The sequence below is a fragment of the Rutilus rutilus genome (genome assembly GCF_951802725.1).
Source record: "Rutilus rutilus genome assembly, chromosome: 1".
In the NCBI taxonomy this organism is placed as follows: Eukaryota; Metazoa; Chordata; class Actinopteri; order Cypriniformes; family Leuciscidae; genus Rutilus; species Rutilus rutilus.
Window position 1 is genome coordinate 71,794,203 of NC_140209.1, and position 16,287 is coordinate 71,810,489.

At 39.9% G+C, this 16,287-nt stretch overlaps 1 protein-coding gene across 1 annotated transcript; it reads right to left on the reverse strand.

Moving 5' to 3' along the window:
* Window positions 1–3,974: 3,974 nt before the first annotated feature.
* sox8b (SRY-box transcription factor 8b) lies at window positions 3,975–6,846 on the reverse strand. The gene is made up of 3 exons (XM_084405834.1): window positions 6,277–6,846; window positions 5,449–5,678; window positions 3,975–5,349 (listed from the first exon to the last, which is right to left on the reverse strand). The coding sequence occupies exons 1-3, from the start codon at window positions 6,684–6,686 to the stop codon at window positions 4,676–4,678; spliced, it is 1,314 nt and encodes a 437-aa protein (XP_084261960.1). The 5' UTR covers window positions 6,687–6,846; the 3' UTR covers window positions 3,975–4,675.
* Window positions 6,847–16,287: the final 9,441 nt, after the last annotated feature.

Genomic DNA, 16,287 nt, shown 5'->3' on the forward strand with positions numbered 1-16,287 from the left:
TATTTTTGCAAACGCTACATAAAATTGTTGTGCGTTGTTCGAAAACCGTTTGATTAATCAACTCGACTTCCATTACTTTTTGTTGGCATGGTCTGAAGACTGAATTTTCTTGAAAATCGGCAAAACCGTATTGGAGGTGTTCGAAAAAACGTAGGTTTATCAAAAAAATTCTAAATTCTTGCGATCGATTCGTCTTGAGCCAAGGAATCAGATGAAAAAAGAATTTTGTTTCTAACACTTATGACTCAAAAGTTATTAGCATAAAGGTAAGAGAAAATTTGGACAGTTGGTGGCGCTAGAGAGAGAGAGAGACTCCAAATTTGCTATAGTGACATTTCAGACTGTCCTCTATCAGTGTCAAATTTCATAGCTTTTTACCATACGGTTCTATGTGCTGCATAGAGAGCTGAAGAAGAGGAAGAACGGTCTGGTTTCACACTCAACTTGATTCTGCCGATCCCTGGTGCGTTTGCATGCATCTTACGTCATCGCAAACGTGCACGGCGCATGATAGAAAACAGAACGTAAACAACTGAGTAAACAACACAGGTTTCCTGTGTGTGTGTGTGTGTGTGTGTGTGTGTGTGTGTGTGTGTGTGACGCATACGGTGGCTTTCTGCTGCTTGCAAACGGACTCTTCTGAGGAGACACTGGATTTCCATTCATTTGTTGCCCTGATTCCACGCACTATGAGCGAATACAGTGCAGGCTCACTCTCGCTCGGATCCAAGGTAAATCATCGGGATCATGCCTATGTTCCCACAGCCCTATGTACCCACAAATGAAATGGCCTACCCCAACCGAAGGTCTCAGGTGTGCTCCCGGGACCACATGACAGCGTTCACATTAGCGATTTTTCATGCGAACCGTGCCTTTTTTTGAACGTTTCCTGCTTTTCTGATGGCCAATCGATGTTTAACTTGGCCACTGCTCTGGTCACAACTTCCAGCAGCTCCTCGAAGGCAGTCCTCAGATTCTCCTGCCTCGATGCCCAAAATATCGAACTTCTCGGAGCCAGATAGTTCGAGCATCGGGTCTTCGTCCTGGGCGGAAGAAGCCACAGAGTGGGCTTCCGACTCCTGTGCGGGACCAACAGAGCTGACCGTTGAATGTTGAGAAAGGGCCGAAGCCGTCTCAACATGGTCAACCAGCTCCATCTTTCGACGTAGCGCGAGTTCCCTCGAAAGGGAACAGTCCTCGGATCTGATATGTGGTACAATCTGTCTCATGGTTAACATTTTGAACTTATAATTTGAATTCAGTAAATCTAGTAATGCATTACAACATAAATGCCTTGACATCATAAATGTGTGAATTAACTTTCCTGCATTTGGCAGGCATATGGCATATGTCATAATTTAGAGATATATTTAATATGGAAAAGCACAGGAAATGCTATAAATGCACTTTCAAATGACAGATTGCTATCTGACTGACAACAAAGACTTGACAGAGCATCTGAATTTAGTAATAGGAAATTGCTAGTCATCCAATTTTTAATATCAGCTATGAATTTTGTGAATTGGTATGCTTTGTCAGGCCTCAAATGAGTCGATTATTGTCAATTAAATCCATGTTTTTTAATGAATCTTCCAAGGGTAACATGTACAGGGTGAAAAGCAACGGTCCTAGTACTGAGCCTTGAGGCACTCCATACTGAACTCGTGATCGATATGACATCTCTTCATTTACTGCTACAAACTTATGATGGTCAGATACATTTTTTAATAGGAAAATAGCATGTACAGGGTGAAAAGCAACGGTCCTAGTACTGAGCCTTGAAGCACTCCATACTGAACTTGTGACAAATTGATGATGGTCAGATAAATTTGAGCCATGCCAATGGAAATGCTGTTTTGGAAATGTCTGAAACTGTTTATGCTTTATTTCTAGGGCTGTGAAAAGATTAATCGCTATTAATCGCATCCAAAATACATAATTCACGTGTGTGTACTGTGTATAATTATTTTGTATATATAAATACACACACATGCATGTATTTATTTAAGAAATATTTGCATGTATATACTGTATATATTAACATATAATTTATATTATATATAAATATAAATATTTGTATATATAAATAACACATTTTTCTTAAATATATACATGCAAGTGTGTGTATTTATATATACAAAATAATTATACACAGTACACACACATTTATTATGTAAACACAAACTTTTATTTTGGATGCGATTAATCGCGATTAATCTTTTCACAGCCCTATTTCTTGTCGATTTAGCCACTGTATCAAATAAAAACATAGGGTTGTGTTGGTGTTCTTCAAAGAGAGTCGAAAAAAGTATGTAATTGTGTGTTTGCTTTACTCATAACTTGTGTTTCACATTGATTTCTAATCTAAAGGATGTTTGAGAGTGAAATGAGACTCATGTGCCTTTATTTAATGCACTTGAGTCACGTCTGCTCTCTCTTAAGAGTTCCTCCTCAAAATATCTGGCCAACGCAAGAGGAAACGAGAGTTTAACAGAGAAAAACAAGTCTTCCTAAAGCCACCCACATCCCATCTGCTCATTAATTATCAGTTTTATTATTATCATCACTGTTGTCAAGATTATGAGCTGAAGTTTTCCTAATTGCCATACTGGTCACCGGACTGTATTCCAGTTAAACAGTACAGTATGGAAAGAAAAATCCACCCGTGTGCATGTAATCATCCATTCACATCCCCCCTAATGACTGTCAGTTTTTCTGCCCCTCCATTTTCTGTCCAATTAATTCTTTTCTTACTTGCCGGAGAAAGAGAGACAATAGAGCCCTCCACTACATAATAGAATAGATCATTAAAATTCAGCAGTTCTTTGCAGTGGCACCGTGCTTCCTCCTCTCTGGACTGGGGCATGAATGCCAGACCTCGCTTTGAAATTCTACCCAGCAGACCACATGCAGTCCCAGACACTCCTCATCCCTTCTGTACTCGCACACTTAACTCTGAATCTACCCCTCACCAGAGGTTTCTGAGCAGCTGACGTAGATTTCCATGTGTTCACACTGTAAGGATGAACTGTGGTACATATGAGTTTCTGTCCATTTAGTATGACTAAAATCAAGTGTGATTAAAATATGAAATATCTATGTGAAACATGAATATGATTTACCTCTTTGTGTCGATGACTGACAGACAGTCATTGAAATGGATAGATGTGTAATTCTCTTAAAGCACATCTTTAGAAAAATAATGATAATTCTTAGAATCACACTGCACGTTCACAGATGAGAAACGCTTGCAAGGAAAATAAGTTTCCTCTCGTATCTATTCATTCGTTTGAAATAAACAGCACTAAAATAATTTCACTGCCTAAATGGTCTTTAAACATCCATCCGTTTTCTAAATCGCTTGTACTTTATAGGGTTTACATTGTTTATGTCTTTTAAAATCTTAACTGAAATGTTATCATAATTAGTTATGGTACGAAAATGACAAAACCTTTTGTTTAATAAAATCATGGCAGCCCTTCTTGACACTGACAGCTGCTGCTTTCGCTGCAGATGTAAGACAAACTCCAGCAGCTGCCGGGAACAGCGACTTATTATTTCCCAAAGCTGAAACAATGATTTTAGATCTTTTGGTGATGGTATATATCTATATATAAATTATCTACTGTATGTATGTAAAAGCTCTTTATTTAACCAAATTATATTTCAGCTATGATATATATTTTTGCTATGCAAATTTTTATTAAGTAATGTTCTCACAAAAACAAAAGGCTCTAAAACAAGCTAAATGCAATAAAAGGAGCACAACAAAAATGAACCGGCATGAACTTACTTAAGCTGGACTGTGACGCTAGTTTTCTTCTGGAAACAAACTTTGTTGCATTATTTTTCTGTTATCCCTGTAAAGCTGCTTTGAAACAATCTGTGTTGTAAAAAAGCGCTGTATAAATAAATGTGACTTGACACAATAGTAGCCATCAGCTTAGATAGTCAAAGTTTAGACGGTAAGTTTTAAGAGAAAGTTTTATTTTTTTACACAAATATTGTCAGCGATTACTGTTAGACAATGTTAGACCAATGTTTTGTGTGTTTGTTTCACAGCCTAAAATGTAATCAGAACGGATTTCTGTATAATTAATTAATTATTTATTTAATTCATGGCAGTCATTGACAATAAGCATGTGATATCAATGACTGGTGATGTTAAAAATGCAATAATTAATGAACTTACAGCAAATGAAGAGCCTTTGACATGTTAAAGTGCTCACTGAAATTATGCACACATAAAAAGACAATAAAAAATAAATTTTTCATTGCTAACCATTTATGTCACCCATTATTTTTCAATGATTTGATTTAATTTAGAGTTATCTGGTGACAGCTGAGCTGAAACACAAAACAAGGTTTCTCTGCAGATATCATTTTTCCCCACAGGAATACTCTCAAAAACAACTAAATCAAATGACGATCCAACAAAATACGCTTGTGATTATCAAAAGGAAACGTTTGTAAGTCCTCTAACTGGATTTCTGCTGGCTGTACAGGCACACATTCACACATTTAGCACCGACAGTCAATGTTTGGATGTGTGTGAGCGATCGAATGATGTGGAAAAATCAGCAGGCACTTGTTTCATAGTTAGTTGGCACAAATCCCCTCAGCTAATGCTGTCCTTTATCATACTAACGGACACAGTCAACGGCGCGGCTGGGCCTTATGGCCTGGATAACGTGGTGTAAATGGGCTGGTCCCAGTTGGTGTTGGGACTGTGGGATGGGGGAATGGACAAGCTGTTGAGGATGGGACTCCCGTACGGTCTCCGTGAGGAATGGAAGTATGGGTACTGGTAGAGGCCGGACGGGTAGCTGGAGTAAGGGCTGTAGTAGCTGGAGCTCTGAAGGTCTGTATAGTCACACTGAGTGCTGGTGAACGCATGCGGGCTGTAAACGCTGTACTCAGAATGTGAGGGCGAGGGCTCGCTGTAGTGGCTCGGGCTCAACTGCTCAGTTTTAATGTGAGCTCTGTGCATGTTCACTTCACTCGTGCCCGGGGGTGAGGACGCCACGGGCCCTTTGCGACTCCAGGACGCCCCGTTGCTGTAAGGCGAAGCGTAAGCGCTGGCGTTCTGCCCGTGCCCGTGCTCTGAGGTAATCGGCGTCGAAACATGGCCGGTGAGAGGCAAGTATTGGTCAAACTCGTGCACATCGAAGGTTTCTATGTTGCTGATGACGTCTGTGCTGAGCTCAGAAATGTCAACATTGCTGAAGTCGATGTTCTGTCGGCTGCTGTCGAGCAAACGTCTTCCTTCATGCTTTGAATCTTGCTTTCCTCCATGATGGAGGTCTGTTTTGGGCGTCGTTGGGGGTGTCGGGGGTCCATGAGGCTGGCCTATGGATAATCACCACAAAATGATGCTTCGGGTTATTCATTTTATTTTGCATGCCATGCATACTTTAAATTGCTCCGTGTGAAGAGTGTGTATCTCACCTGTATGATCAGAGATATGATCCGAGGAACTTGCCAATCGGCCCATTCCAGGTTCGGCTTTATACATGTGATGGGACAGATCAACGCCGGCGTCAGACTCACTCTGCCCTGGCTTCACTCCCTTCCGGCGCCTCGGCTGGTACTTATAATCCGGGTGATCTTTCTTGTGCTGAACTCTCAGTCTTTCAGCTTCTTCCACAAACGGCCTCTTTTCATTCTCCGTCAGCAGTCTGTTGAGTGACATAATTATCAAACATAATTCACTTTCAGAGTGTTATTCATCAGTTAGTTCAGGAATCGACTAAAGAGGGATCAAGTGCCGTACATGGAAGCGCTGCCCACTAGGATACAGTTCTGACAGCATTCAGTATTTACACACAAAATCTATATTCACTGAATAAGGAACTTCAGACCAAAAGATACTGAATTAGAACATATACCTTTCAGAAAGCATAAACATTACTTAATCTTACGTCTAAAGAAAATGTAATAATAATGCACTAAAATAAAAAGCTCTGACTTAGAGAGTATACCCAGTGTATATCATGCATAATAATAGTAATAGAAGTCAGGTTAACTGAAGAAGGGTTTCTCATTTTTCAAGGGTTTATAATACAAGGGTGTTACCTCCATATACATTATTTTTTTTATTTAAATATTTATTTATGTCAGGTTATGCCAATATTTAAAACAAAGAAAATTATAAGATTTCCATGGCACTCTTTCGTATTAAAAAAAGCTTTTTTTATCAGATGGCTACATACAAAAAAATCTCAATATTGAAACACATCTCCTAAAACTACGCTGATCACAGTAAGCATCTGTTACCTCCAGAGTTTGCCGAGTGTTTTGCTGAGCTCGGCGTTGTGGAGGTGCGGATACTGGTCCGCCAGTTTCCTGCGAGCGGCTTGAGCCCAGACCATGAACGCGTTCATGGGTCTCTTGACGTGCGGTTTGCTCTTGCTGGAGCCGCTGCCTCGCGCTGGCATGGGCAACAGAGACCAGTCATAACCCTTCAGAACCTGCGACACCGCATCCCTGATACACGCCGGGAACCTGTCATCCTCCTCCTCCAGCTTTTTACCCATCCTCGTGATCAGGAGTGAGGTGTGTGTGGCAGACCCAGCGGGAGATGATGAAGACGCGTCCGAGTCCGAGTCTTCCGGGGACATCGAGCTGCATGACCCGGCCGGGCTACTCGGAGTCTCCGCGCTGGACTTGTCCTGCTCCTCGGTCATTATCACTTATGATTGAAACCCGAGATACTCAAATCCAACTTCAGTGTTTTTCCTAGATCCAGAAACTTTCAGAGAGTGTTACAGTCCATCCGAGATGATGCCTCAATGATAGAGCTCATCTGTTAATATGACTTTGAAGCTCTTTACGCGAGGACTGTGTGTGTGTGTGTGTGTGTGTTACTCCTCCTGCCGCTTCTCGTTGGTGGACAGAGTGGCCATAATCAGTTTCGATTGGTTAACCACATTTCACAATGAGGTAATTTGATACGTTTCACTTCAATTTTATTTATTTATTTTCTTTCTGTCACTTTTTCATTACCAGAAACTTTGCTAATATAAATATGTATATGTAAATATTAGAACATTTAACATATAGGCCCACGTTTATTTGTTTTTGGTTTAACTGTGTTAGTATTTACTTACACTTTTGACATTAAAAAGTAAATACAGTAAAAGACAGGGATGTCATATTTTCAGTCGCAATATGACATCAATTAGAAATTAATATAAACAATTATTCATTTAGGGTCATATCCAAGTCATCTTAATGGCAAAAAGTGTCCCAGTCACCCTGAATTCACCCCAAAATGAATAATTGTTTATATTACCCAGGTGAAAAATACGTACTGTTAAATGTATATAAAAAATGCATTATAGTACAGTATACTTGTATTTGTACAAAAAACATACTAGTACATTTTTAATACATTTAATAGTACGTCTTCTTCTAATGGATGTCATATTGCGACTGAAAATATAACATCCCTGTCTTTTACTGTATTTACTTTTTAATATCAAAAGTGTAAGGGAACACAAACACAGTTAAACCAAAAACAAATAAACGTGCTTTTTATCTTCTCATCTTATATTTCAAAAATATACAATCCATCTGAATTCACCCCTATATGTATAAAACATACAGTATGGGGGAAATAGATTTATAGAACTTAAAAAGCATAGGTGTCAGGGTTCTGTCTCTTCTGTCTAGTTTATTTGGTTTTGTGACAGAGCTCTGAGACTCCAAGTCGAGTCTGTCTTGTTTCCCCCCTCAGGGTAGTTTTTGTTTGTATTTTTTTCTTATTTTTTTAAAACTAATAACTTCAAACAGTCCCGCCCACATAAAGCATACAGACATAAATTCGACACATTTATAGGATAAAAAGAGTAATAAAATAATGTTTTAGTCCAGTCACTTATATGCTCTTAAGTTTTTCTGCTGTTCTAAAAATTATACTAATTATACTATATTATTATTCTAAGCTCTTCATTAACTTCAGTGGGCTGTACAACAAAGGAATAGCTGGCTGCTTTTTCTGCAGAAAGGTGTGTATTTGTTTATTGATCATTTGTTGGTAAAGGGCGAGAGACCTGGCGAACCACAGGTTCCTGACCGCTGGTTTAGTGTATGATAGAAGGCTTGCTGAAATGGCTGGCTGTCTAAGTGGTGTCCGCAGAATAATATAGGCTTCATAGACAATTGGAAAAGTTTTTGGGGCAGACCTGAGGCCTCATTTATAAAAAATGTGTTGAATCCCTACTAAAAGTGAATGTACGCCAGAATGCTGCAAATGGTGTACACAAACAAAGATTGAGATTTATAAATTCTTGCGTACGCACACCTGCACGCAATATTCCCTTTATAAATCACAGTTTACCTGAGAATTTGCACACGTGGAAAAGTCTCACATACTGCCCTTTACACGCCCACATTCAACCACAATTAGCCAATGCAAATCACCTCATGAATGGCCTTGCGTATTAAAATGAGCCAGCTAATTAATGGTTATTTGCGCTCAGTCATGGCAGCAATGGAGAGCAAGGCACAGAAATGCAATTTCTCCGAAACAGAAATCAAGGTTCTTGTGAGTGAGGTAGAGGAGCGAAAAGGTATATTGTTTGGTGGCCCCAGCAGTGGCATTACTATTAAAAAGAAATGTGTGGAGTGGCACTGCCGCAGTGAATGCAGTTGGTTCGGCCAACAGGACAGTTCCCAAAATAAAGAAGTGGTTTGATGTCAAAAAAGCATCGCCTCCCACCGGCAGAGTGTGTCTGAGACTGGTGGGGGCCAGGGCGTACCCAATCTGTCCCCACCGGAAACCCGGATGGCTTCAATTATTGGAGACACCAGCTTGTGCGGCATTGTGTCTGAGAGGGGGGGAGTCAGGGGAACCAGGTTAACCACTTTACTGCATGTTTCTGGAGCTTTTCTTCAGCATGTGTGCGCTCCGACCGCATGGCACGGATGGAAGTGGCCGAGTGCTGACTGAAGCCGTCCTTCAAACACATTGGGACACAACTGATGCAATTCCTCTGTGCCATGTTGTGTAGATGATGATGATCTGGCAGACTTTTTTGGGTGATATAAAAGTCTACCACCCGAAGCATCAAGGCAAAGGCATCAACACTTGAGGAGGCCGGCCTCAACTACTGAGCATTGTAGTGCATTTCCTCTGCATTCTGAGATTTTGTAACGGGGTGAGGGGGTATCCACTGTCACCTGCACGGTGTAAAAGATGAATTGTACCCTAGGCTTGAATTGTTAGAAGATAGACTGTTATTTGTAGTTTTAACTTAACAAGAAGCCAGCCCATCATGCACGATGCTTGCCCCAAGTAATTTCGCTACTCTGTTGTGCGCTAGAATAAACTAGTCGTGTGTGGAAACTGGCCAGTCAAATTTCCTGTCAGGATTTAGACCGTACCATAGTACTGAGACAGCTCTCGTTAGAGTCACAAATGATTTGCTCTTATCATCCGATCGTGGTTGTATCTCTCTATTAGTGTTACTGGATATTAGTGCTGCATTTGATACTATCAACCAAAACATTATTTTGAATAAACTTGACAATTACGTTGGCATTAGTGGAATTGCATTGGCATGGTTCTGTCATGTCCCTGGGCTGATCTGTCTGTTTTTTCCTGTCTCTGTCATGTGTTTGTTTGGAGGACATGGGTTCGATTTGACAGTTCATCATGTGCTTCACTGTCCTTATGGCATCTTATCCCGCCCCCTTGTTATTCCATTCTTTACCTCATTATTGTTTCACTCCCTCCAACTGTTCAGTATCAATTAAATCCTTTAGTCTCCTATTTAGTCCCCTATCGTGTGCTGTCTTTTGCCAGATCGTTGTTTGTGCACTGTGCAAGCAATTGTTCAAGCAAAAGTTTTGTTTTCATCTTTTAGTTTTTGTTTCCTCTACTACTCCTACTGATTTCCCAGTTGGTTCCCCACTGCATTCAGCCCTGGTCCCTCTCTCGATCTGAGCGCCACCAGCAATTATTTCAATTAACCTTTTTTTCCCGTGTCCGTGTCCTGATCTGACAGGTTCAAATCATACTTATCTGACCATTACCAATTTGTAGCTGTAAATGAAGAGGCATCATATTAATCACAAGTTCAGTATGGTATACCACAAGGCTCAGTACTAGGACCGTTGCTGTTCACTCTGTACATGCTACCCTTGGGAGATATCATTAGGAAGCATGGCTTTAGTTTTCACTTTTATGATGACTTTCACTGATGATACTCGGCTCTACATTTCTTCGCACCTTCATGATACATACCAATTCACAAAATTAACGGAATGCATAGTTGATATAAAAAATTTGATGACTAGTAATTTTCTACTACTTAATTCAAAGTAGTACCAAAAACCTCTGCACATAAGAATACTGTCTAACACTTGATGGCTGCTCTGTCAAGTCTTCGTCGTCGGTTAGGAACCTGGGTGTGCTCTTTGATAAAATCTTTCATTTGAAAGTCACGTGTCTAGTATCTGTAAAAATGCATTTTTCCATCTAAAATAAAATAAACTTTAGATAAAATATATCTAAATTACATCATATGCTCTCAATGAAAAATGCGAAACAGTTACTGTAGTTCATGCGTTCATGACATCAAGGCTAGATTATTGTAATGCTCTACTGGGTGGTTGCCCTGCACGCTTAATAAACAAACTACAGCTGGTCCAAAACGCATCAGCTCGAGTTCTTACCAGAACCAGGAAGTATGACCATATTAGCCCGGTTCTGTCAACACTGCATTGGCTCCCTAATAAACATTGTATAAATGTTAAAATATTGCAAATTGAGCGAGCTCTTTGTTTCTCCCAAGGTTTTTTCTCCATTATGTCACCTGATGGAATTTGGTTTCTTTGCCACTGTCACCTCTGTCTTGCTTAGTTGGGGAACACTTAACATTCAAAAATAGTATTGTTCTGACTGTACTGACGCTGTTGTATGAGAACTGAGCTGAGCTGGATGATGACACACTTTTTTTGCAGAACTGATTCATAGAAGAAATTAACTAACTTAATAATTGATGATCTTTACAACAGAACTGAATCAACGCTGAACTGACTTCAGCTGAACAACAGCCGAAATACCTCATTTTCCTGTTATCACTGTAAAGCTACTTTGAAACAAATACATCTGTATTGTTTAAAGTGCTGTATAAATTAATGTGACTTAACTTGATTTGGCTTGTACATCTTGAGACAGCAGGTAAATGTCAAACCCACTTTGGGTCAAACAATATTTGAATACAAGAATGAAGCAATCTGTCAGTCTATTTAGTCTTAGTTTTAGTTTAGTTTAATTTATTTATGGAGCACGATTTAAACAACAGAGTTGACCAATGTGCAATACAATAATAAAATTATCAATATTAAAAGAGATAGAAAGAATGAACTTAATCTCATTATAAGCAGACAGCATTAGTAGACTGTCTGCTTAATATCTGCTAACACTTTATTTGTATGCTACCCTAACTACAAACTATTAGTAACTTTGCAACTACATGTCAACTTATTCTCCTAACCTGAACCCCAACCCTACCCTACCAGTCTACTAATACTCTAATGAGAGTTAGTTGACATGTAGTTGCAAAGTTACTTATAGTTTGTAGAATGTCTAAAGTGGACCATCGAAATAAAGGGAAACAATTTTTTTTTTTTTTCTGTTAGAAAAGGAAGTTAAACTCTTACTGACGACTGTTTGATATAAGGAAATACACACACATTTCACTTAAAATTAAACAGATGCTTAAAACTAAATGTATTAAGAGAGAGAGATGCAGATATAGGGGAGGCTGAATCATGTTTGGCAAATGATTTTATCAAACAGCTTTCCCATGAAATGTCTCGCTGGTCAGACATTTGAGTTTGCTCACAGCTGGAAAGAGTCCTCGAAAATAGAAGCATAATAAGACTTTTGGATTCTTGTGTTTACAAACATAAATTGGAGATGGCTTGGAATGGTAAGTGTGTTAGACTTTGTTTTTTTTGTGGGTTAATTAATAAGTAGACATTTGATGAACACTGACTGTAAAAGTATACTTTTTTTGTATTTCTGTGAATCTGATTTCACTGTAAATGATAGAGAAATAATGAAAACAAGGAAATCTTTTCTTGTGGCAATGTTGACCATACCAATTGATGTAATGAACGAACCGTCTTCATTTTGTTTATTTAGGTCTTTGGGGAGAGAAGTGTGTTTGATGCCGTTTCTCTCATGTTTTCTGTGATCTGGATAAGACTGCTGCATTTGTTTGGCACATATGTCTGTGATACTCGTTTATGAAAGAACATCCACTGTCATCTGTTCCTTTTCTCTCAGTCATGTTATTTTTTTTTATATTTTCTTGTGAAATCAGATTTACCTTATAATACCTCCTACACTTAAGCTGTATGCAAGGGTTACATTACATTTGAGATTTATAAACAAGCAAACATTAACTTGCCATTTTTTAAAGTATCATTTAAGGCACTATTTGAAAAATTTTGTTAAGACATTATAAATTCTGCATTATTTTCATACTGTTATCTTATAGAACAGCATATTTTCATTTTATTTTCATTCATTCATTTAGCAGACACTATTCTAAGTACAAATGAGTGACATAATAGTTGTTTCATCTCAGAGCAAAGAATATTCATAGTATACAATTCCAGGTGTACGATTAAGAAAGTGATGATTAAGAAAAAAAACGATTAAGAAAGTGAACTGCAGAAGAGAATTTTATATATATATATATATATATATATATTTTTTTTTTTTTTTTTTAGTGCCTTGGTTTTTAAGGTTGTTGAGTAGTTAAGTGCTTGCTGAAGAAGTCTGTCTTAGTGGAGTGGACTGAGATCAGATTACGTTCTGTTTCATCTGCAGAGGTTTAGTCGCACCGGTCGGTAGGTAAAGAATTGCAGTTGTCCAGTCTTTAAATGACAAGAGCTCAGATGAGAAGCACAGCATACTCTGAGAGGAAGGGTTTGATTTTCCTGATGTCACTAAGATATTACGTCACACACTTTGCAAACGGAGCAGTGAAAAACAATGTGATTAGTCTGGCTTTGTCTGGGACTAAAATAAACGTAATATTCAGTAATAGTATCAATTTGACTTCAAACTTGAACTGAATTGAGATGCATGATGACACCATTGTTTTCTGCATAGCTGATTCGACTTTGTTCCATAATTGATGGGCTTGGGCCGTTATAATAATAAACGGAACAAATCTAAGAGGGTCCTCGCACCATTGGTGCTTGCTTGGACCCTTAAAGGATTAGTTCACTTTCAAAAATGTTTTGCTGATAATTTACGCACCCCGATGTCATCCAAGATATCCATGTCTTTCTTTCTTTAGTCGAAAAGAAATTAATTTCCTGAAAGTTTTTGAGGAAAACATTCCATGATTTTTCTACACAGAATGGACTTCAATGGCAACCAACTATACCAATGTTCACAGAAGGTTCAAATGTCCGTCTCAATGCAGCTTCAAAGTTTTGACACGATCCCAGTTGAGAAATAAGGGTCTTATCTCGTGAAAGGATCGGTCATTTAAAAAAAAAATATATATATATATATATACTTCTTAACCACAAATGCCTGTCTTGTTTAGATTAGATTAGATTCAACTTTATTGTCATTACACAAGTACAGGTACAAGGCAACGAAATGCAGTTTAGGTCTAACCAGAAGTGCAATAGCAGCAAGTGCAGGATATACAGTGGTTCATAAGTGCAGAACATGGATATGTACTGAATAAATATAGAGTTGAATACTATTATAAACAAAAATTTACAGATAGATTGTCCTATGAATATAATATACAGATAACTATTACTGTGAACAGAATTTACAGCTAGATATGTACTGAATATAATAATATACAGATGGCTATTACTATAAACAGAATGTTTACAGATAGATATGTACTGAATATAATATACAGATGGCTGTTACTATAAACATAATTTTACAGATAGATATGTACTATGAATATATATACAGATGGCTGTTACTATAAACAGAATGTGAGCATAATATACAGATGGATATTACTATAAACAGAATTTTACAAATAGATATATGTATAAGTTAGGCTAATGAGCAGTATAACAATGGATTTAAAGTAGTGCAAATAAAGTTTGGACAGAAGCTATCCGAGTGAGTGCAGTGGAAAGTAATTGCATATTACAGTTAAGGTACGATATTGCAATGTATATATAAACAGTCGGTACTGTAAATAAACAGTCGGCAGTGCAAATGAGCATATTCCAGTCAAGGTAGTAGTGCAAGATGCATATGTAAACAGTTGTTACTGTAATAACAGTCAGCAGTGCAAATGAACATTATAGTATTGCAAATAACAAAATGGAGGCAGGTGTGAGGAGGGAGAGGAGAGTCAATCAGTATATAAGGGGAGTGGGATCAATGAGGGTTAGAGTTTAATAAAGAGACAGCTCTGGGGAAAAAACTGTTCTTTAGTCTGCTGGTCCTGGTCCGGAGGCACCTGAAACGCCTGCCGGAAGGCAGGAGAGAAAACAGTCTGTGGGCTGGGTGAGAGGAGTCCTTAAGGATGCTGCGAGCTCGATGCAGACAGCGTTTCCTCTGGATGTGCTCGATGGCAGGTAGTGGAGTCCCAGTGATGCGCTGGGCGGTTTTCACCACCCGCTGCAGTGCCTTGCGCTCTGCAACAGAACAGCTCCCATACCACACTGTAGCACAGTTGGTCAGGATGCTTTCTATTGCACAGCGATAGAAGTTCACCAGGATAGTGGAGGAAAGCTGATTCTTCCTCAGTGTCCTCAGGAAGAAGAGGCGCTGGTGAGCCTTCTTGACCAGGCTGGAGGTGTTGGTTGTCCAGGTCATGTCCGCCGAGATGTGGGTCCCCAGGAACTTGAAACTGGAGACACGCTCAACAGCCATTCCATTGATGTGGATGGTGTCGTGTGTGCCTCTTGACACTTTCCTGAAGTCCACGATGAGCTCCTTCGTTTTGGTGGTGTTGAGGAGCTGGTTATTTTCGGTGCACCATGTGGCCAGGTGCTTGATCTCCTCCCTATAGGCAGTCTCATCGTTGTTGCTGATGAGACCAATCACCGTAGTGTCGTCCGCAAACTTGACGATGGAATTAGATCCGTACACAGGCTTGCAGTCGGAGGTGAAGAGGGAGTAGAGGAACGGGCTTAGCACACAGCCCTGTGGTACACCAGTGTTGAGTGTGATGGATGTGGAGCAGTTGGAGCCTGATCGAACATTCTGGGGTCTGTTGGTCAAGAAGTCCAAAATCCAGTTGCACATGGAGGTGTTGAAGCCCAGGTCTCCAAGTTTGGCTATTAACTTAGTTGGGATGACAGTGTTGAATGCTGAGCTGAAGTCAACAAACAGCATGCGTGCATAAGTGTTCTTATTGTCCAGATGTGTGAGCACAGAGTGCAGTGCCATGGAGACTGCATCCTCTGTGCTCCTATTGCTACGGTAGGCAAACTGGTGTGAGTCCAATGTGGATGGTAGAGAGTCTTTTAGGTGTGCCAGGACCAGCCGCTCAAAGCACTTCATTACGATGGGTGTGAGTGCTACAGGGCGGTAGTCATTAAGGCACTTCGGGCTGGAGTGTTTTGGCACTGGCACAATGGAAGTGCATTTAAAGCATGTTGGTACAGTTGCTTGGGCAAGAGACAGGTTGAAAATGTCTGTAAAAACCCCAGCGAGCTGCTCCGCACATGCCCTGAGTACGCGTCCAGGGATGTTGTCTGGTCCAGCAGCCTTGTGCGCGCTGATCCTGCTCAGTGCATTGCAGACATCTGTGGAGGAGAGTGTGATCGGTGGGTGGTCAGCTGAGGATTTGAGCTTGGTGGCAGTTTCTCTGTTGTCTCTTTCAAAGCGAGCATAAAAGTCATTTAGCTCGTTCAGGAAGTTGACATCAGTGGCTGCGGGGGTGGAGTGAGAGGGTTTGTAGTCACTGATGGCCTGAATGCCCTGCCACATGCGCCGAGGGTCAGCGTTGGAAAAGTGTCCCTCTATCTTAAGCTTGTAGCAGTGCTTGGCCTCTTTGATGCCCCTTTTCAGATTTGCTCTGGATGTGCTATAGGCTTGTGCATCTCCTGATCTGAAGGCAGTATTGCGTGTCTTCAATAGGAGTCGCACTTCCCTGTTCATCCATGGCTTCTGATTTGGGTATGTGGTGATCTGCTTCTGGGTTGTAACACTGTCAATGGTGGTATTAATATAATCCAGTACAGAGGAGGTGTAGCAGTCAATGTCCGTGTGAGAGCCACTGGTGGCTTGAGAAGCAAACATACTCCAGTCTGTGTGTAGAAACC

What these genes read in the sequence shown, in the direction of transcription:
- sox8b (XM_084405834.1), bottom strand. Translation starts at nt 6,686, where the DNA reads ATGACCGAGGAGCAGGACAAGTCCAGCGCGGAGACTCCGAGTAGCCCG. An exon ending in ACACTCGGCAAACTCTGGAG is followed by an intron (nt 5,679 to 6,276) that starts GTAACAGATGCT and finishes GTCACTCAACAG; the next exon opens with ACTGCTGACGGAGAATGAAA. An exon ending in TCATATCTCTGATCATACAG is followed by an intron (nt 5,350 to 5,448) that starts GTGAGATACACA and finishes GATTATCCATAG; the next exon opens with GCCAGCCTCATGGACCCCCG.